The sequence below is a fragment of the Ambystoma mexicanum genome, chromosome 9 (assembly GCF_040938575.1).
Source record: "Ambystoma mexicanum isolate Mex_15411 chromosome 9, UKY_AmexF1_1, whole genome shotgun sequence".
Lineage (NCBI taxonomy): Eukaryota > Metazoa > Chordata > Amphibia > Caudata > Ambystomatidae > Ambystoma > Ambystoma mexicanum.
Window position 1 is genome coordinate 1,360,345,912 of NC_090931.1, and position 24,151 is coordinate 1,360,370,062.

General features: G+C 42.2%; 1 protein-coding gene across 1 annotated transcript; it reads right to left on the reverse strand.

Moving 5' to 3' along the window:
* Nucleotides 1-464: 464 nt before the first annotated feature.
* On the reverse strand, nucleotides 465-4,696 carry LOC138489130 (uncharacterized). Its single transcript, XM_069616766.1, has 2 exons — nucleotides 3,598-4,696; nucleotides 465-3,495 (listed from the first exon to the last, which is right to left on the reverse strand). Exons 1-2 carry the CDS (start codon nucleotides 3,766-3,768, stop codon nucleotides 1,591-1,593), a joined length of 2,076 nt encoding a protein of 691 aa, XP_069472867.1. The 5' UTR covers nucleotides 3,769-4,696; the 3' UTR covers nucleotides 465-1,590.
* Between the last annotated feature and the right edge of the window lie 19,455 nt (nucleotides 4,697-24,151).

Sequence of the window (24,151 nt, forward strand, 5' to 3'; positions counted from 1 at the left end):
AATATTCAGCGATTTGCATTTTTATTTGCTCTCCATCCAAATTAGTGCGTCTTGAGGGAAGCAATGTCCGTGTGAAGTACACCGGGTGTTGGTTTACGATAACAATAAGCTCTTCGGTCGCACTGATAATCGCATGGCTGTTCCAACAACGAGGCACTAGGCCACCACAACGGTAGGCATGTTGCATCTAACCGTTAGTACCGCGTAAGGGCATACTTGTACTTGGCGATCGTCCCATAAAATGGTCAGGGTGGTAACGTTGTTCACGCGGAGAAGCAACTGGCGGCTGTAGAAGCCGTCCACCGGTGTCTGGTACTCGTGACACAGACAGTAGTGAACGACGTACCTAAAAACATAAAAAATGAAATTAGTTTCACCATCGGATCCTTATTAAAATTATTCATTTCATAGTTATGACAGCGCTACTGGGTGTACACAAGTGTTTAAAGGCGTGGCGAGGCAGGGAGGGGGTGGGGGGGAGGGGAGTACAAGGTAAGTAGCATAAAATAATAAATAAATAGGGCCAGCTGGTGGCAAGTGCAAGGTAAGTGCAGAACAAGTGCTGGGAAGGGGGGGGCTGTACGATACTGAGACAGTCCCCCAGTGCAGGGGTTTGACAGGGAGGCAGTGCAGGTGGAGAGTGGAAGGGCCCAGGACCGAGGTCGCAGACAGTGGACCAGTTGTAGCAGGGGAGAGGGAGAGAGAAAGCAGAAGCAAAGTCGAAGGTTTTGAGGTGCTTCCGTAAACGGAGATGGTTCTCAAGAAAGGGTAGAAAACAATATGCCACATAGAACGAACAAGTACAACTGAACCCGTCTATAAAGCCACTGTATAGTAATTAAATTGCGGTATAAACTCATCAAAAGTTACTTACATTATATTTGCATTTTCCATTTTCTCTCTGTGTAGGGCAGAACCGAAAAACCACTCCTTCTATGCCGAGGTTACTTATTCTAATGAACGTGGCTCATCGTTTCGTTTCTGAAATTTTATTCATTATCTTTTCTTAGTCTTTCGGGATGGTCCCGGCCTGTCAAGGTCAAATCACAATAGAACCTTATACTGGGTCGTGGGCCGTTCCGCCACCCGAGCAAAACATCAAAGCAGCTGACCTTCACTGTGAGCGAGCAGACATTTCTAGTTTGCTAGCTACAGTTAGTGTAAGGGCATCTTGTCTGCGTGCCTTTTTTTTTTTTTTACTGTCCCTATGGGTCGGCAATGTGTTTGTAATACGGAAACATTCTATAATTTTTGTAAAAATGATTTATATTACTGTTTGGTTAATTTAATGCGCAAATCAACAAGGTTCGAGAGACACATTGCATGTACACTGAGCAATGACTTTTATTTACACCTAATACATAGCTACACATATGCAATGGGCCTGCAACATGAGGAGACTTGAGAGCAAAGTCACAGGTGACACACGGGTGGTTCGCACTACTGCACGGTGAAGGGAGGGGCGAGGGTGGAGAGACACATTGCATGTACACTGAGCAATGACTTTTATTTACACCTAATACATAGCTACACGTATGCAATGGGCCTGCAACATGAGGAGATTCGAGAGAACAGACAATCAAATTACAATCATTTAAACCGTGATGTGTATTTCTCAATGAGCTCTGCTTTAGGTGGACATGGAACAGAGGCAATGTTGGGTGGCAATGCAGTTGTCCCCTGCATAGGTTCGTTCAACACTCCATGTATGTGCCTATCGAGGACATCTACGATAAGTCTCTCAATAAACTCATATTGCATATCCTCAAACACTGGTTTGATCACCCATTGTTTACTTCTTTTAGTGAAGGCCTTATTGTAGCGAAGCTTCCCTAAAGTTCCGGTCGTCCTACTTTGTTGACGGCCAACATTGTGGTTATGTGCCAAGACCGCTAGAAGAGTCCGATTGATCATGCCTTCCATGCCAAAATGCAACCTTTTGGGCCTGTACTTTAGGCACATATTGTGGAACACCTCCAAATCTCCTGTGTGGCAGAATTCCGTGAGTCCCCTCAAATCTCTTGTTATAGCTTTATCAAATACAATCTTTTCAATGGCCTTGTGAGTGGGTGATGAAGGAATCAACCACTTCTTCTTCCGTGCCTCCTCTGTGGACAAATGGCCATGTTCACATTTGTGGAAATGTTCATTGGTCGACCATCGATGTACGTTGCTGCAGTGCAACATTACTGACCGCCATTTTTCCAGTAGAATTTCCAACGACCCTTCGCATGTTTTTGAACTCCACCAAAGATGGTTGCTGATTGACTTGGACCACTGCGAAATACCTTGCGTATTTTTTTTTTTTCCTGCAGCCGACAATTTCTTATTGATTGTTTTTGCAAGATGCCATACGTCAAATTGGTGATTTATATTTTTGTACTCTTCTCTCATTGTCTTGGCAATTGAAACGTGTCTGTCCGTGGCTATCAGGTCGATCACCATTCCCCGCGATTGTAGTTCTTGCAATGATGCTACAAAGCCAACTTTCTCCATGGCCACTGAGGATGTACTTTGTGACACCTGCACGACCACCGAACTCACAATTTTCTTACTTTCCATGTCCTGAAAGTGGTAGGTGCAGTACTTGGCTGAAAATCCTGGGCTGTCGCACTGTCCATCACCGGCTAGCCTGAAGCGTTTGCCCGCGAATGTACTTTCCATTGACATTTTTTCCATTCTCCATGCTTCGCTGATGGCTGGAAATAGATAATCGGTTTGGTATTTGTAGAACTGAGTTTTCGCAATGAAATGGATTCCCACAAACTGAAAGAAATACTGTAACTTTTTAAAACTTGAACCACTAAAAAGTGCGGCCGCTGCACAAAGTAGATTGCCTGCTGGCAGTTGCCCCAGCATGGGTTGTGCAGACCATGAGAACGGATGATATTGTGTACAGGTGGCATGTATTTTAAGGTTAGTGCCTCGAATTGCACGAGTCACATTAATCAATGGCTCCCCACATACTTCTCCACCAACCCAATGCCCACATTTCATCATCATAATAATATCCATCAAACAGCTATCGAATACAATGAATTTGGCCTCCTTCCTTATACTGTCACTCTGCATCCCAGCTGGTTCGGCCTGTAACGTTGAGGACATGTCACTCACATGAAAGGTACAATCTCTGATATCGTCTTCCGCTATGCTGAGTGATATTGATGGTGTTTCATTGTCGTCCATTTCACTCTCTTCTGCAACAACTGTTCCTTGGCCGGAAATGGGAGAAAAAAACAATGTTTTCAACTTTCTCGCCCTCTTATTTTTTGCGGGTGTGGATTCTGTGAATTGATCTCCGACTGCATCCAAACTACCAGGAGGACATTCACTATCAATGGCTGGTGGTGGTATAGCTCCGTTGTCAATCAATTCATATTCTTCCCATTGGCACGATGCATCTCCAGTCTGAAGTCCCTGCCAAAAGGTTTGACAAGCAACATCTCTCGTTCGCTTCACTGTCTGTGTAGATCGAGTTCTTACACCCACTCGCAACTAGAGGACAGAATAGAAAAGGGATGTTCAGTTTAAACACAACTTACAGTATTGAACTATTGACAGTGAAAGACAACATAATATAGTGAACAGGACACTAACCTTCTTTTGCTTTCTTTTCTTTGAAACTTTCTTGCCTCGAACTTCAACATCTGGACGCTGTTGCTCCGACTCGTGTGTGCAGGTCTCCACTTCCTCTCGCGCTGCAACGACTATATTTTCATGATAAGCACATCCATCACTCACTGATGCTCCATCGACTCCCTGAAACATAGAACTTTCATTAGTATGTATAATAATATTGAAAACACAAAATGTACTTGGGGACCAATACCCATACGTACATCTCAATAGCAAAACACCAATGAACGCATTGTGTAGAACATTCAAACGACAATAGTTCACGCATTGTTGATCTAGTTAGATGGAACTGTCAAGATCCATACCTCGGGCTCCGCATAGACTTCCATTGATGATATTATTGAAGATGACGCTTCAGCAACTCCCTGAAACACAGTAATTGCATTAGTATGGTTTTCTATTTTGTTAAAAAGAACATAAACTTTGTGCAGGCGTCAACGGCTCATCTAAATAGTCCTGCACAATCTTTGATGAGTTGTCTAAAATAAAGAATGGATATCTAAATATGATTCGATTTGCTCCATCGTTGGAAGTGTCACCACCCAGAGATCTGCATCAACTACTAGGGGTGATGTTCTTGTAGAAGAAGCTCCGTCAGCTCCCTGAAACATAGTACTTGCGTTAATAAAGAAGGAAGTATAGCGGATGTAATCACGTCATATGATCTCGCTTGATCGAACTGTCAGTATCCATACCTCGAAATGCATAAGAACATCAAGGGACGCTGTAACTGCGGTGCACACTTCTGCAAGCTGTTGCGCCGACCCGTAACTGCATGCTCCCCCTTCTTCTTGGACTAATGCTCCATCGACTCCCTGAAACATAGGACTTTCATTAGTAATGAACACAATATTGAAAAAAGAAGACACATAGGAGGGCGACGACAGAAGGACATGGCTAAAAACGAAAGAAACATTGTGTGTAACAATCACGCTACAAGAATGCAAGATCTGATGATCTCCATCGATGGAACTGTCCGGAAACGTACCTCGAGCATCTGAGTGACATCTACGGTTGTCGTCAATGCGTTGGACTCCTCAGCATCTCCCTGAAAGGCAGTACTTGCATTATTTTGGATAACAATAATTATAACTGAAAACAAAGACTAGAGGACGAGTACTGTGGTGTACCATTAGGTAAAATAATTACACGATAAATTAAAACTATTGATTTACATGCCTAAAACAAGTCAGTGGCAGAATAGCTAAGTAAGATTACCCGATAGGCGCTTGAAGTGGCTGATGACTGCAATAACGACACGGATGGAGAATCTTCCGCCTTCATATTGAGTGGAGACATAAATGGGGAAATTATGGTTAGCTAATGCTACTCACACTACCGCAAGGCCGAGAGCTAAATCCGTAAACTTGACTCACCAGTGGAGGGATGTGGACGAATAGAGTGGGGATAGCGGTTGAGAGCAATTTTCGCCTCGCTCGCGGTGTTTTCTTCTTTATTAGCAATGATGTGGAGTACATGTCTGGGCTAAAGTGCCTGCTGCAGATGCGGTATCGATCACCCCTCTTGTCTGCAAAGACTTCTAGGACTCTACTTTCTAGCTCAGACGGTGGATATCCGCAATATCGGACCCATTCTCTTATCTGATCTATTGTCTTAGGGAAAACATGCATTATAGTACCTTCAGATTTATTATGGGTCTTCGAAGGGCAACCGCCAATGGAACAGGCAGGCATTGTGGAAAGTTCTGAAAAGTAAAGATCAACAATTCTCTATGAATACCAATGTGTTAAAAAATTAAATGACACATGATAAGTATTTCAATAACTTTAAAAAAATAGAAAAATATAATTTGACTAAACTCAGAACATGTGACTAGTTCCTTGCATGTACTGTCGTGAACGAAAAGAAAACATGGATGCAATTTGATGACTACTAGCAAATAGATATAAATTAAAAAATTGGACGCAAAATGATTATGGTACATGGCCTTACCTTGACGAACAAACAGTTAGATGCAGGGATCAGAGTAGTTTCTTGTCGTAGAACAGGGAGCAGTTCACAGGTTGAACACTGACGAGTTTGCTCAAAGTGGTCACGGAAGTTCACAGAGACGAAGAGCAGATAACCAGCACCTTCACGGGTTGACTAGCAAAGCGCAAAGAAGTTCTCATTAGAAATATGAAGTGGGTTATAAAGAATTCGAAACAGGGGTGTGTTTTTGAATGAATGACGTGTATTGCAGGGGGGCGTCCAGCGCGAGGGGGGATGCTTGGCAGGAGACACGGGGTCTGGAGGTAGACATGGGAACAACAGCCCATGCTCTATAGACCACTTTGAAGTGTACATGGTCTTTGGCACCTCTTGGCCTTTATCGCTCCCTGACAGCTCCACTTGCCGGCAGCACAAGTACCCCGGTGCGAACTGCCTTTGATAGGGCGGGGGGTGGATTGGGGCGGTGGTCGTGCAGACAAGACACAGGAAGACTCGTGAATGCAGACACACTTATGTGGATTGCAGGGGGGCGTCCAGCGCGAGGGGGGATGCTTGGCAGGAGACACGGGGTCTGGAGGTAGACATGGGAACAACAGCCCATGCTCTATAGACCACTTTGAAGTGTACATGGTCTTTGGCACCTCTTGGCCTTTATCGCTCCCTGACAGCTCCACTTGCCGGCAGCACAAGTACCCCGGTGCGAACTGCCTTTGATAGGGCGGGGGGTGGATTGGGGCGGTGGTCGTGCAGACAAGACACAGGAAGACTCGTGAATGCAGACACACTTATGTGGATTGCAGGGGGGCGTCCAGCGCGAGGGGGGATGCTTGGCAGGAGACACGGGGTCTGGAGGTAGACATGGGAACAACAGCCCATGCTCTATAGACCACTTTGAAGTGTACATGGTCTTTGGCACCTCTTGGCCTTTATCGCTCCCTGACAGCTCCACTTGCCGGCAGCACAAGTACCCCGGTGCGAACTGCCTTTGATAGGGCGGGGGGTGGATTGGGGCGGTGGTCGTGCAGACAAGACACAGGAAGACTCGTGAATGCAGACACACTTATGTGGATTGCAGGGGGGCGTCCAGCGCGAGGGGGGATGCTTGGCAGGAGACACGGGGTCTGGAGGTAGACATGGGAACAACAGCCCATGCTCTATAGACCACTTTGAAGTGTACATGGTCTTTGGCACCTCTTGGTCTTTATCGCTCCCTGACAGCTCCACTTGCCGGCAGCACAAGTACCCCGGTGCGAACAGCCTTTGATAGGGCGGGGGGGTGGATTGGGGCGGTGGTCGTGCAGACAACACCCGTTTGCCGCAGGGCCTCACCAAGGAGAGGCCATCTAACTGAATGTAAGAGGATGGCTGCAGGATCTACTACATGGAAGGCAGGGGGGTGAGTTTATAAATACCTCACCCTCCCAGGAGAATATATGGGGGTCATCTCTGTACCCGGTGCCCAAAAAGAGGATTTATTATGATCAACCATATTTATTATTTACCTATAACCATGTTTTGTATCAATAAAATCGAACGGCTTTTTATTGCCAACGCTTCATGCCAACCCACAAAATAATATATGTATGACTGCTGCATATATGGGTTCAACGGTTATGTGGATTGAAGGTGGGCGGCCAGCGTGAGGGAGGATGCTGGCCGGAGACATGTGGTGTGACAAGGCAATGGAAGGCCATTCAACAGAGACACACTATATTCATTTAAAAAATCAAAACAACCATTGTTAAAATATATGTTGGGCTTTATTTTAGATTTTAATTAAAATAAACATAAATAATAAAAATTACACATTGTAAATTTGAGGTTGCAAGACATCGAGGGAAAACCCGCGGTATTGTCCACTGTCACTGGGGAAATGTTGTCTAATGGCAAGTACCGCACAGGCAGGTATTACTCTCCGAACGCGGTATCCGAGCCTCCCGTGAAGCCACCAAGTGAAGCAACGATAGGCCACCAGCCTGTACCACCTGTGAAAAAGAAAGATGCAAACTGTATTAAACTGACAAAACTTTCTTATCAATGTCGATTCAGGTAAAACATGTCATTTTGCTTAGAAAAAAAATATATCTAGAAAATGCACAATATGGAACCAATTTACATGCGTTCGAATGATATGTAGATGTACTTTTATATGTGGGAGACGACCATGAAATAGTAGTGGCATCACTGACATCACAAACAGAGTATACTTACTCGTTACTCGGATTACGCGGACGAACAGTGCCGCGAAGTTCGTGCATAAGCACCATCATCATCCTCAACACGGTCCGTGAGAGGCAGGCTTCCCTGAACTCTGGCAGCTCGGTGATGCATTGCGGACTTTGCTCGCCTTCCTGCAGACTTTGCTCGCTTTCAGAAATGTAGGCCAAGCACCCGGAATTTTCACGGCAGCAGCAGTTCTCCTCCTCAGTGGGCATTAACTCGCACCGATTGCACGTGCACCAGGTGGAGACGCCGTCCATGCGACATGGTCCAGGCTCTTCATCCGTTGACAGGTCCTCCCAACTGCCGTCCGAATCCCCATCGTTTCCGCGTGCTTCCCTTTCCAGTAGTTCCTCCTCGGTGTACTCGGGCTCGTACATGTAGGGCATTATTGTAGCCATTGTGTGGTAAACAGAGTAAAATAATTTACCGAGATGGTACAGGTGTTTACACGGGCTACAAGCGACGAAGGTAGCTGACCAGAGCACTGAAACGAGTCACAGAATACTCAAAGTAACACAGAGAGAGGAATGGAATCGAAAATCTGCTGCTGTGTGTTGTGAAACGGTCTGTTTATACTTATTGGGGAAAGAGGCGTCCTGCCATTTCCATGGCAACACGTCAATAGCTGAGGCGCAGCGATTGTTGACACGAGACGTGCTTGAAATGGGCAGTACGCGTCTGCTGATGTCTGTTTCAGGGGCGGGGGATTTGATTTAGTGCCGCAATGGCAGGTGAGCCAGGTCGATGGGGCGAAATGATAGGATTATCACAAAATGGAGGCTGATTTCGAGTGCGATAATGGGCAAAAAGTCGGGTAAGGTCCATAGGAAAGTTTTCTACGATCTACCGATTTATGCTTACAAACACATGGCCGACCCCTAGGGACAATAAAAAAAAATTCCCGGAACTATCCTTTAACAGAAAATCAGCTATCACTACAGATAAAACTGCTTCTTTAAATCTTGATATATTTCAAAGTAATCATACCAAGAAAAGTATTTTAGCCAAAATGTTCCATCACAAAGTCCTTCAAAATCTTATAAAAACAGGAGAGAAACCAGGTTCAACGCTTAAAACCTATCGTAGGAAATTAATCTTAGAAGCGTTGATAGACAGTTCAATTCTTCAATTCGACTCCACACACCAGCACTGCCGAACCCGGCTCAAGCACGGCTATCCAGCCTACTGGCACCCACACATGGGAGGACCAGCTCACCCCACCTGGAAGCTCAACCATCAAACCCAAATGGCCTTGAAAAAGACTTAGGTTGAAACGCGCGTCGGCTGTGTAACATATCATCATGTTATAAATATCACCTTTACATCCAATGATGTCTCTCATTGGTGCTAACTAAACCAAGGAATAAACCAAACCTCATGTTTGACACACTAATAACTTGACTCATCTATTACTTGTGCAAACTACCCGCCAACAATTACCGGACTATCTAATCCAACCAGCGCCTTTCCAGTCCAGAGTTTGTCAAACCCCACAAATCTTCTAAACAATAGGAACCTCGGAGTTGGTCCCTTGACAAACTAGGACCTTGGCTGCAGGTCTAACTCAGTCAACAACCAAATAGAAGGTGCACAGGAGAGAGGGAGTCCCGCTTTTCAAAACTCCACCCATGCCAAAAATACATAATGAAATAGCTTTAAACCAAATTAGTAACAATTCTACACATGGCAACCTTTTACTACACACATACAAAAAAGAAATACTAAAATTTAAAAGTACATCAGCTGAAGTACCAAACCATGTGTGAGTCTGTTGCCGCAGAAATTTTTATAAAAGTAACACAAAAACTGTAGACCTATTATACAAAATAGAAGACAATGAAGATTCTTAATGGTTTGAATTAGCTCTCTACCTTATAGCAGAAAACAAATATGAAATAACTGACCCCGTAATACTTTGTAGTTACTGCACTACAAAACTTGACAACAACCAAACTCCTTCACGTGCTATCACAAATAATTTGGAATTATATCCAGTACCAAAACCCCTTCAACAACTTAATTTATATGAGAGCATCATAATTCAAACAGTGCACCCATTTCAAGCAATAATACGCCGTCAACCAAAAATGGCTAAATTACCTCCCTCTAATTAGTGAAAGGTATTCGTGGAAAAGTAGTGTATTTACCATTAGATCTGAAAGAAAATGTGCACACTCTAGGAGTGCAACGTCCAATGCAACAATCTTTAATTATCTTGGTAAATGGAGTACCTACAAAAGACAAATACATTTGGCAACAGCTGGCAGATTTACATAAAGTTAGAGAAGCCTTGCAATATCTTAAAGAGAATGATGAATATTACAAAGAAATTAATATTGAAGAAAACTTTAAGGATACACTGAAATAATTCAAGAGACACAAGAAGCTGGTCAATTTGAGCTACTAGATCCTGCTACAATATCAAACACTTTAGACCATTATACAATTCATCCATTGCACTCTAGTGACACCATAGAAGATGCATTGGAAAGATACCAAATGCGTCAAACAAAAGGATCACCAATCAGCATATGGGAAAAAAGTATAGAAACACGTTCCTTTCCTCTACTCTTTCCTACTGGCAAAGGAGGAAGGTACGATGATAGACCTATTCAAATATCAGCATCAGAATACCGCTCATTACGGATGTATTCTGAAGATCCCAGATTTAGACAAAATTTGGAATACATATTCCACCTACTCTTTGAAAGTGAACTAGCAACTTTATGTTACGGAGTTGCACACATATTAAAATCAGGATCACACTTTCAAAATATGACAGCTACACAATTATTACAAAAAGTGCAACAAAAAGATGAGGTTTTACAATCAAATCTATTAGCAAATATGCGTGGTACTAAAGAGTACTGGTTTCGACATCATGGAGATATACGTTGTATGATCAGAAACCTTGGGCCACCCACTTGGTTTGTTACATTAAGTTGTGCAGATTATGCATGGGAATATTTACATGATTTCCTACGCATATCAAACAAAAACAAAACAAACATAGATGTACTAACAACTGGAGAACTTTGTTCTCTGGATCCTGTTAATGTTTCAAGATATTTTCACCATCGCTTCATTGCTATGCTACATTTTATTTGTAATAAAACTGTTCCTCCCCTTGGAGAAGTGAAACACTTATTTTGGAGAAAAGAATACCAAGCCAGAGGAGAACCACATATCCACATGCTTTTATGGATTAAAGATGCTCCTAAATTTGGTCAAGACAGTGATGCCACTGTTTTACAGTTTATTGAAAAATATGTCACTTGTGAAATTCCATCGGAATCCAAAAATAGTGATCTTCATGCACAAATTTTACAATTTCAAAGACACAAATGTGGCAAATATTGTTGTTGCAAATACAAAAACAAAGGGAAATACTACACCAAATGCCAATTTGGTTTCCCTAGACCAGTTACAAATACAGGTCAAGTGAACAACCTCATGTCTTCAGTTAGACATAGTGTTAAAGGTAAGTCACCTAAAAATACATATTACATAAAAAGAAAAGAAGAAGACAAATATATCAATGATTACAATGAAATCATTGTCCACATATGGAATGCAAACATAGATTTGCAGTACATTGCAGACAATTCTACTGCAGTTGCACGATATGTCACAGCATACTTAACCAAAGCAGAAAAGACACAGGTGCAAGACCTCTGGAATGACCTGTCATCAGATAAAACAGTATCTCAAAAATTATACAGCTTGGGCATAAAATGCTGTCCCATTGAGAATGTGGATCCTATGAAGCAGCTGATCGTTTAACTGGTACTGCACTGTATGGTAAATCTGAAAATATAGTATGGCTAAGTCTTGGTCCAGCTAAATCTAGAAAAAGAGTTCTAAATCATATGAAGATATAGAAACAATAGCCAAACATGATTCCAACAGCCAAGACATTTTAAAAAACAATTTATTGGACACATACTACCCAAACAGGAGTACCACTTTGGAAACCATGTGTCTATACCACATAGCCCAAAACTACACATACAAAAATAATATAAAACCTGATGAAAAAAACGGTAAATACAGAGTGACAAACTGTGAAGGCAGCTTAGTAAAACTCACCAAACCAAATTTAATTAATCATATCAAATTGTCATTAAAAACCCCTCAACATAAAGAAGTATATTACATGTCCCTGCTACAACTCTTTAAACCATGGAGAAAAGAAGAAGAAATACTAGATTACTATGACTCATATGAAGACGCTTTCAAAGCAAATGAAAGGACTATAACTGATGTAAACTTTACACAGTATAAAACAATGTTGCACAATGAACAGCAACACGAAGAAGAACTCCAGGCCCAACTAGATAAGGACACTCCTGACAGTAGTCAACCTTCTGTAACAGGAAGCCAAAAACCACTGGGAGAGCCACTAATAGCAAATGAGGCAGAATTAGCTATGACAGAAGTAGAAAACACCATTTGTCAATATGAAGATAAAGAAGACTTAACTATACTACTATCAAAACTAAACAATGAGCAACGTAGCATGTTTCAAGAAGTAAAAAAAGAAATTGCACATGGTGTACAACATGAAAAGAAAGAATTCACCTGCCAAAATTACAAACCTATACTATTGTACGTCAGTGGTGAAGCTGGTTCTGGCAAAACATTCCTAATCAAAATCATCAGTAAGTTCCTTCACCAATTGACAAACAACAAACTGTCAGCTGTTGTCACTGCCCCCACAGGTTTAGCTGCCTACAACATAGGTGGTGTCACTTTACATCGATTACTACTCCTGCCAGTAGAACACCAAAACAAATTAGACTATTACAAACTTTCTACAGAAGCTGCAATGGAACTACACAGAGTATTGAAACAAATGAAAATGCTACTAATAGATGAAGTGAGCATGGTGTCCAACCTAATGTTGGCTTTGATTCACCTCAGATTACAAGAAGTACTCAAAACAAACTATGAAGAGCTCTTTGCAGGAAAACACATTATTCTTTTCGGAGATCTTCTTCAATTGACACCAGTAAAAGGTGAGCCTATGTTTAAAACATTAGGACACAAACTCTGCAGTAAAACTGTTGGCAGCATTGGAAATGTCAACCTTTGGCAACATTTCAAATACAGAGAATTAACTGAAAATATGCGACAATCTACAGATCTCACTTATGCCAACATCTTAAAAAGTATCAGAGTTGGTATACTTTCTAAAGAAGCAGAACCAATATTGAAAACCCAACACATTCATGCATTTTATGGTGATAATGCATGTGCTACAGATGTTATGGAACAATTAGCCCACAAAAATGTCAATTGTATGGCCTTAATGCCAACTCTTGCAAGCTGTTTAAAATTCAATGAAATAATGGTAAGTAAAGAAATGTAACCAATAATGGAAATTAGTGCCACAGACAAACTAGATGTACATGGTATGACACTTCCCATGTGTGAGCAAGCCACAACAAGACCAAATAGTTTAGAAAAATCAATCTCAAACACAGCAGGCTTGGAAAAGATGCTAAAATTATCCATAAATTGCAGAGTAATGCTTAAACGTAACCTTGATGTGGACCAAGGTCTAGTTAATGGAGCACTGGGTACATTGTTGGCTTTCAAACATACCCACGTGACAACAAAATTCCGTTTGTCAATATTCTCTTTGACAAACTTTCAGAAGTAAAAAGGATAGGACTCTCAACAGCTCGATTCCTTCTCTTCAAAGACATGTATGTACTCAAAGAACAATTTTCTCTAACTCTTGCATACGCAGTCACCATTCATAAATCACAAGGTCTTACCCTAGACAAAGCAATGATAGACATTGGTAACACAGCCTTTAAAGAAGGCATGAGCTACGTAGCACTATCACGCTTACGTACTGTTGACGGTCTATTTCTAATCAACTTTGATACAGGTAAAGTAAACAGTGATATTCCTTGCATTTTAGAATACAATAGACCTCGCTCAGTATACACCCCCATCTAAACACATATTCTGTACCACGAAAAGTAAAACGTTCTAAATGAAAACTAAATCAAATAGAAATCCAACAGGATGTCACTGCAAATCCTCCAAAGAGAGTAAAAGAAACTAAAACTTCATCAAGTACCACAAACATAAAAGAACCCATTAGGGAAAGTAAACCAGGTACTTCATCAAAGAAGGAAGACAAACTAAAAAACAATCAATCAGATACAGAACTACCTGGTCCATTTAAACTCTCAAATATAGTTGGAGTAAGTTGCTACGCAAATGTAGCAATCAATATTCTATTTCAATTGCCACCAATTGTTGACAACATTTACTTACACAGTACAGACCAATTGTGTTTGCAAATGTTAGTACTTCACAGAAATGCAACAAACAATCCTGATAACACGTATAGTGATTATGGAATAAGACAACAATTGGACTACTGTGCTGGAATAGTTAAATTCACTATAAACTCACAGGAAGAACCGCAAGAATTTCTAATGTACTTACTACAAGTACTGGAAAATAAAAACATACCTATAAATGAAATCTTCCAGATTTCATAAATGTGGAAACATACATGCACTCTCTGCAACAATGTGACACAAGAAGAAATCCCCAATGAACGCTTCATATATATATCAATACCTAATTGTGAATCCATTCCATTTCAGCAACTTGTACAAAATGCCAACCATGGTAGATTATGTACTACCTGCAATTCGGATAATCGCTCCACGTTAGTAATACAAACACATAGTAAATACTTAATACTAATGCTTCTACTTTACAATGCAGATGGTACCAAAAACAACTGCAAGCTGACTGGATTCACACATGGTCAAATAACAGTTGGTAAGAAAACCTTCACAACAATAGGTATAATCTACCACGCAGGAGCCACAACCAATTCAGGGCACTACACTGCATATATAAAAAAGAAATGTGGATGGTTTGAATGTAATGATAGTACCATTACTCTAAAGCAGAGATTACCAGCACATCTTACAACGCTTATATAATGTTCTTAAAACCAAAATTTGATAACTAAACTGTACTTAAACCTTAAGTAAACTCATAGTAAAAAAATATAAAATGTTAAAATATTCCAAAGGCTATCTAACTGCCCAAAGATTCCACAACAACTAATCAGATAAATGAATACCACTAAATTAGAGCAATAAAATAGACAGTTAAAATACGCCAATTGATATTTAACTGTCCCAAAATTTAACAATATCCAAACATATAAATCAATAACACTAAAATATATAAAAAAATAAACAGTTAGAATACGCCTACTGGTATCTAACTGCTCCAAAATTTTACAATATCCAAACAAAAAATAATATGTTACTGCTCCAAAAAACTGCAACAAGCCAATGTATAAAGCATTAGCCAGAAACAACAAGTGAACACTGAAAACAAACAAACAAATAAACTGTAGCATAACAGAAAAAGTTTTTTTTTTAACCCAACATGGATTTTTTTTTTCTCCCACAGACCCAATGATTTTATCAACAAATGCAGACACTGAGCAAATTGCACAGCACTCTGGTTTGTAATCTACTAAATATGAGGGTCCATAAAAAAGAAAATGCTGATTATACAATGTAATAAGTCATTACAAAATACTAATACTAACATACTATTTTCTTTTATCACAGAAATGAACAAAAAATACATTTACTCCAGTTACTAAACCAAACAGTAAGTATATTATAATAAGTACAACCATCGCAGCATATCACACCCATAATGGCTTATAACTTTGTTCCTTATAAATTTCTTTTTGACTCAAAGTTATAAGCAACTATAAGTGTGATATGCTGTGGTGGTTTCGGCCAGGGCATAGAGTGTCGGGTGCATGGCCAAATTGTGAACATATCAGGACACCGCGAGTGTTCTTAGAACACATTCAACTTGCCATCGAACAATAGGGACAGCGTCCTCAGGACACCCCCATTTTGTTTATTTACGAACATTTCATGACACCACAAGTATTCTTAGAACACATTCGACTTGCCAGAGAACAATACGGACAGCGTCTTCAGGAGACCCCCTACGAACATTTCAGGACACCACGAGTATTCTTAGAACACTTTCAACTTGACAACGAACAATACGGACAGCGTCCTCAGGACACCCCCATTTTGTTTATTTTTGAACATTTCAGGACACCGCCAGTGTTCTTAGAACACATTCAACTTGCCAGAGAACAATACGGACAGCGTCTTCAGGACACCCCAAACGAACATTTCACGACACCACGAGTGTTCCTAGAACACTTTAAACTTGACAACGAACAATACGGACAGCGTCCTCAGGACACCCCCATTTTGTTTATTTATGAACATTTCAGGACACCGCCAGTGTTCTTAGAACATATTCAACTTGCCAGAGAACAATACGGACAGCGTCTTCAGGACACCCCCTACGAACATTTCAGGACACCGCGAGTGTTCCTAGAACACTTTAAACTTGAAAACGAACAATACGGACAGCGTCCTCAGGACACCCCCATTTTGTTTATTTACAAACATTTCAGGACACCACAAGTGTTCTTAGAACACATTCAACTTGCCAGAGAACAATACGGACAGCGTCTTCAGGACACCCCCTACGAACATTTCAGGACACTGCGAGTGTTCTTAGAACACTTTAAACTTGACAACAAACAATATGGACAGCGTCCTCAGGAAACCCCCATTTTGTTTATTTTCGAACATTTCAAGACACCGCCAGTGTTCTTAGAACACATTCAACTTGCCAGAGAACAATACAGACAGCGTCTTCAGGACACCCCCTACGAACATTTCAGAACACCGCGAGTGTTCTTAGAACACTTTAAACTTGACAATGAACAATATGGACAGCATCCTCAGGACACCCCCATTTTGTTTATTTTCGAACATTTCAGGACACCGCCAGTGTTCTTAGAACACATTCAACTTCCCATCGAACAATATGGACAGCGTCCTCAGGCCACCCCCACTTTGTTTATTTACGAACATTTCAGGACACCACGAGTGTTCTTAGAACACAGTCAACTTCCCATCGAACAATACGGACAGCGTCCTCAGGACACCACCATTTTGTTTATTTATGAACATTTCAGGACACCACAAGTGTTCTCAGAACACATTCAACTTCCCATCGAACAATACGGACAGCGTCCTCAGGACACCCCCATTTTGTTTATTTATGAACATTTCAGGACACCACGAGTGTTCTTAGAACACATTCAACTTCCCATTGAACAATATGGACAGCGTCCTCAGGACACCCCCATTTTGTTTATTTACGAACATTTCAGGACACCACGAGTGTTCTTAGAACACAGTCAACTTCCCATCGAACAATACGGACAGCGTCCTCAGGACACCACCATTTTGTTTATTTATGATCATTTCAGGACACCACAAGTGTTCTTAGAACACATTCAACTTCCCATCGAACAATACGGACAGCGTCCTCAGGACACCCCCATTTTGTTTATTTATGAACATTTCAGGACACCACGAGAGTTCTTAGAACACATTCAACTTCCCATCGAACAATACGGACAGCGTCCTCAGGACACCCCATTTTGTTTATTTACGAACATTTCAGGACACCACGAGTGTTCTTAGAACACATTCAACTTGCCAGAGAACAATACGGACAGCGTCTTCAGGACACCCCCTACGAACATTTCAGGACACAGCGAGTGTTCTTAGAACAGTTTCTGCTTGCTTGCGAACAAAACGGACACATATTGCGTCCTCAGAACACCCCCCCATTTAGATTATTTAGAACATTTCAGAACAGCCGTTTTGTCCGTTGACAAATCGAACACAACAAGAGCGTCTACCACATAAAAAAACACAACATTTAACCTATCTCATACTCTCCCACCCTCCCCAAACACTCTTACACACAAACACACTCTACTAAATACAAATTTTAAACCAAGTTTCACCGTGCTGTCCGCTGATATCCGCGAATCCAAGATGGCGGGTGCTACCGAAAATCTGACGCCCTCCACGCTCTGCGCCGTTCAATCAGCGGACACATCGCATGTCCGCGGACATCACGCAAGCCGATTGGCCAATCAGGACACTGTCCGCGGAGCGAACAGGGAAGTCTGTCCACGGACCGAACACAGATATCACTTATTTTTTATGACCTACTTTTTGGTCATTTTTTAAAAAAAACTACTGGACGGATTTTTACCAAATCTGCAAAAGCACACTTTCAGGACCAAGCCGCTACTCCTGGTCAAAATTTGGTGAAAGTCTGTCCAGCGGTTTGGGCTGTAGGCGCAAGTAAAGTTTTTTCCCCATTCAGTCTATGGGAAAAAAAAAGTTTTGGGACGCCCCCTATAACTTTGCCCCCCCTGGACGAATCGTCACCAAACTTTGCAAAAAAATTCAGAGTGACCCATATACTCTATATATATAGGGCAGCAATCACCAGGTGGTGACAATACAATTCCGAAAGTAAGTAAAGCAATTGAATACACTTATAGTAATGCAGAATAGAAAACACAGGAAAAATAACAGTTTTGGTATGTGAAAAGATAGTGCTTAGGTTAATATTTCCCCCTGCAATTCTTAAGGCAAAAATTACCAATCCTACACAGATGTAAGTAAGCAGAAGGTAGAATTAAAGAACAATGTTTAGAGTTTGAATGCAATCTTCCCTCCCCAAACAAGAGAGAAAACCGTTGTTGGAAATTGTCACTTTTTAAACTGACAGGTGAAAATGGCTTTGTGAACAAGGAAAAGTGGGCAAAAATGCATAGATTGATAGAAATCCTTAGGAGAGCAACACTAAACTGGTTCTTACACACATGAGCTACAAGATAAACAGCAGTACACATTTTAGATCGGAATGGGAGGGAAGAAACACTTTGGATGGGAAAAGACACGTGTAAAATGTTTGTAAAATGTCAATTTGCGGCAAAATTTCACTATGCAACTGTTTTAGTTGTGGATGTAGCTACAGATCGTAGGTTTCAGTGACAGTTGAAATTACAATTCTATCTGTAAAAATGAAGAAGTTATGGAAGTTTGAGTGAGAGGCATTTTTGAAAAATAGAACAGAGAAAAGCAGAAATTCGGTTTTAAAAATGACAGATTGGTTTTATTACACTATATTAACGACTATGAAAAAGAGAATGCCACCCGTGAATCTCGACAGTTACGCACATCCGCTTTTAACTCTTCACGTATGATACTCTAGTTTCCGTTCTGTATGGGAATTACTTTATTTAATCCAAATATCTAATGGGTTATGGTTTAATGAAACAAATGAGAGAAAAAAATCAGCGCAAAAATGGTTCTGACAATATTAGAGGTTCTGAAATTAAAGATGGGATAGGTTGAGATTGGGATAGGACAATGCAAATATACTATGGGTCACTATGATTCCTGTTGATACTTATAGTCCATTGTAATAAATATTGGACCGTCAGGGATCTGGTCATCGGATCATGTCTACCGGCAGCAGGGCACTTCTGGAGGGATCGGCCAGCTGGGCAGTTCTGGTCAATTTGGACTGCACCTCAGACTCGATTGGATTGGCCCTTTTGGTCACTGGACACGGTAGATTAGCATGATGATGAGTTTCAGCAGGCAAGCCTTAATGGTAGCAAGCCAGACTGGATCAGAATTAGATTCCCTTAAGTTTGGGATGGTTGGTCTTGGGCCCAGCTGAAAAAGAGTTCAGCAATTGCTGGGCCTGGGTTTTGCAAAGGAGTCTGGAATCAGGACAAGATGAAAAGTTCTGGACAGGATGAAGAAGTCAGGAACAAAGCGTTGCACAGAAATCAGGATGTGGTCAGGAAGCAGTCCTATGTGTGGTGAAGTTCCTATATTTATCCTACCAAGTGGCATCTCAAAGTTTATGGTATGGGCATAATTTTGCTATTTCGCAACAGCGGTAGAAAAGAAATGGTGACTCTATCCCGCACTCTCAACCTGCCTCTGCCCGCAAGTGGAGATCCTGCTTGAGTAAGTGGGGACTAGTTCTTCATTGACTGCACCCACCTTCCTGAGTGGTGAGTGACCCTTGAAGAGACCCTATTTTGTCCATTGGCACCAGCGCATGCAGGAACTATTGAGCATAAGGCTCTTCTCTTCGTAGGGCTTGGACTGCCTCTTAGTTAGGTGTGTTTCTGATGTTGAACTGAGTCTAAAGATTACTTGCACTGCCTGTTTTCCTCCCCATCTAGGTGGTCTACATATTTTGCGCTTCTTAATCCGTTAGACCCCTCTTGTCTTGTATATATATTATGTTGATTGTGATGTGTTGATTTACTTCAGTATTATTGTGATTCTTTGCTATGGTCTGTATTACAGAGGCCTTGTAATAAATGTGTCTATATTTTTAATATAACACCTATCTGGAGTAATTTGTAAGTGTCCTTGCTTTGTGTGCTCATTGAGGTCTTTCAGTCAACTTCACCCCTCTTGAGACTTAGTCTTGACCGCCTGCCATAGCTTTCCTGATTGGTCTGGCTTGTCCAGAGGTTACCCTGTTCCAAGAAACTAGGTTGGCCTAGTCTCCTACTAGATATTCCTTTTTGGTTGTCTTAAGGTCATAACAGGTCTTCATATTGTCTGCAGATCTTTCTAGATTCTCCTGAGCATACGCAAAAGCATGTTGAAGCTGTTTTCTCAGATTCTCAACATACTCATGAGTTGTGGAGGCATTTATCAATGTCCGCTCTTGAGTTCTGTAGAGCAGATGCTGGGTTAGCACCATCCTTCGTCCAGTCATCAGCTCAAATGGAGACATTTTTGTTGCAGAAGAAGGGGTAGATCTGATGGCCATCAGGACAATGGGTAATTGAATATCCCAACTTGGCCCAGAGTCTGCCTCAAACTTTTTTAATATGCTCACAATGGTTTTGTTGTACCTCACAACTCCACCACTAGAGGACAGCGGTGGCAATGTGTAATTTCCTTTTTACCCCAAGTATCTCCCACATCTTTGTCATCACTTTGCTGGTGAAGTGACTACCTCGGTCTGACTCAATCCTTTGGGGTAGTCCAAAACGCCAGAAGATGTGATTGATCATCAGGGCAGCTGCTGCTTCTGCCTTGCAATTTGGGGCCGGGAGACATTCCACCCACTTAGTAAACAAGCATGTTACGGTCAACATGTACTTGTTCTCCCTAGAGGAGCGAATCATGGGCCCGATGAAATCGACTTGCATATCTGACCAAGGCAGTGTCATGCCCCTCTTTTGGAGGGGAGCACGGTGTGTGAGTGATGTTGGCTGAAATTGTGTACACACAAGACACCCCTTCAAGTATTGGTCGAGGTCCTGCCCCATGTGTGGCCAGTATGAAACCTCTCGCAAGATTTCTAATGTGGTATGAAAACCCTGATGACTGGCTGTGGCCGCATCATGGGTGTGACTTAGCATCAGGCATCAGAATGAGGTAGGGACCACCCACTGCTCACAGACAGAGATGGAGCTCCTTACCAACTAACCGTCTTGGATTCAGATCATTTTTGGACATTTCATCAACACTCTGAGGTCCTCTTTCCCAATGCAATCGGTATCCGTCAGGGGAAAGTTCTCAGGGTCCTCAATGTGTTGATAAAACGTACCAATTATTGGATCCCCTTTTTGAGCCGTGATTAAATCAGCATCTGGTGTCTCCTTACTTCACTGGGCAGTTGGGAGTTCATTGTGAGCATTTGTCTGGGACCTAGTGATAGCAGTGTCCTGGATTTTGCCCACCAGGGACTCGATCTCAAGTAGATCCCCTTGGATGGCTCTGGTCTTGGCCAGCTGATCAGCTGGGCCATTTCCAGTTGTGTCTGGTCCCTCTACTTTGGAATGACCCTTGATCTTTTTCCAGTAGATGGTCATCCCACTAGAGGTGACCAGATCATCAATGTTCTGTATTAGTTTTCCATGTTTTAGTGGTTTATTGTTAGTACATAGCATGTCTCTGGATTTCCAATTCACCAGGTGCTCCACGAACCCGTTCCGGACATAATCTGAATGATTGATTATGACCAGTTTGTGGAGTTGGTGTTGGACATCCGTGAGGATGGCTTGATGCACAGCCATCAGCTCTGCCACTTGACTACTACAGGGACCAATTTTGTACCCAGCAGAGGGTTCTGGGGCATCATTCACCCAGGCATTCCCCACGCCGGCCTCTAGTTCCTTTTCCCCCTTGTTGTCAATATGGTAGGAGCACCCATCCACATAGACAGTGGGCATTCCCTCACACTGGTCTTCTTCACAGACTTTGTGTGGGGAATTAAGGTACGCCTCCATGTTGTCCTTGATTTGAAGACTTTCATCCTCAAGGCAGTTTTCTCTGGCACAATCATGCAAGTCAGCCAGACCTTGCACGAGGGGACTCTTCTTGTTTTGGTCATATCTGACCTGCACAGGAAAGCCTTGCATTGACAGAATCCAGGAAGTAATTCAGGATTACCCACATTTCCGGCCTGGATGATTTTGCAGAGGCTGGTTTGGAGTCTCCACTATAATGTGTTCCCCCTGGATGAACGGGAGATCATTCTTCAAAGCCCAAACCATTGCCATGAGTGCCTTCTCACAATCGTTGAATTTTTCCTCCACGGAGGATAAAGTCTCACTCGCATAGGAGATGACTTTATTGACCTTGTCATGCTTTTGGTATAATAATGCGGTCAAGCATGTATTTGAGAACCATGTCTCCAAGAAGAACTCCTTATTTTTGACAGGGTAAGCTATGCAAGGCACTTGTGAGAGGCCTATTATGTGTTGTCTTACTGCCTCAGCTTCTTCTGGAGCCCACTCCCACTTGACCCCCCCTTCAACAGATGGATCAGGGGTCTTGTGATCTCTGCTTAATCCTCAATGAACTTTCTGCTGTAAATAGTTAGTCCAAGGAGGCTCCTTAGTTCACACAGAGTTGTGGCGTCTTTTTGTTTCAGGTGTGCTTCTACTTTCTTTTCCTGGGGACCCTCAGGAGTGATCTCATGCCCCAAGAAATTTACATGGGTCCTGCACCACTGTGCCTTTTGGAAAGATAGTTTTGCTCCGGCAGCCCTCAACTGTGTCAGAACAGAAAAGATCTCCGTTATGCGTTCCTCCACAATTGAGATTTTGATGAGCACATCTTCTACATAGGCCAGGTTACCCCTTTCACCCAAGTCAGGCATGGCCTTTTGCAAGAAGATATGAAATTCATTGACAGAGTTGATGTATCCAAAGGGAATCCGGGTCCAAGTGTACTGCTGCCCCCCAAGGGTAAAGGCCAGCTTGTATTGGTCCTCCCTACTGACAGGTACGGTCCAGTACCCATTGGTACTGTATACCTTTGACCCCTGGATCTGGGCCAGCCCTTGGTCAATGTAGCGATGAGGCCATCAGGAAGTGTGGACCTGTTTGTTTAGCTCCCTCAGGTCAGCACCGAGTCTCCAATGGCCGTTTGGTTTCAAAATCCCCAGCACCGGAAAATTGAAGGTGCTGTGGACTGGACAAATTATCCCATGGGACTCAAGGTTTTTAATTATTTCTGTGAGGGACTCCATGGATGCGAGAGGCAAGCAGTATTGCTTCACAAACACTGGAGTCATACCAGAGTCCGTGGGAATTCTTGTTGTATGTATTTCAGTGCGACCACAGTCATATGAGTCCACCGCAAAGAGATCCTGAACATTTAAGAAAACTTGTTTCAACTTTAATTTTTGCTCCAGAGGCTCACAGGCATCAGCTAGGTTGACTCTCTCCTCAACCATTTGCCTGAAGCCCGGATATACTTCTGGTTTGTGTATCTCAGCAGCCTCCTCCAGCTGGCTGGAGAAGTCCCTGGTTAAAGTACTGACTTGGACCTGTGACTTCCGGAGGGATGAGGTGATCTTTCAAGTCCACAAGGACTTGAAAGATCACTTCATCCCTCCTGAAGTCACAGGTCACCTCTTCCTTACCATAAGGGCAGGAAGAGTACACCAGGAAATTCCACCCATGCCGTGTGCAGATCCTGTCTGGTGTTGTGTCATTGTCGCTATCACTGTCAAAACAGTCATTGGGGATTGGTCCTATCAGTTCATTACCTAAATCTATGGAAAAATGTTGGTCCTCAACCGCCATTCCAATAATGGTGCCTGTGCCCAGAGTGATACTCCTAAGGTTGCTGTTATCCAAAACTATTTGAATGGTGTTGTGTTCTGTATTGACTAGTGGTGTTGGGTTCACCCCCAACCCTTGCTGTTGGAGATGGGCGTTGAGGTGAACATATGCGTCAGGATTTTGCAGTTTCTGTCCTCTTTTAATTTTTACTTTAAGTGGGAATAGTGGGGTCCATTCTGGGATTGTGACTTCCTCTCCAATCTGAACTTCAACTGCATATGGCAGCAGTTGAGCTGACCGAAATGCTTT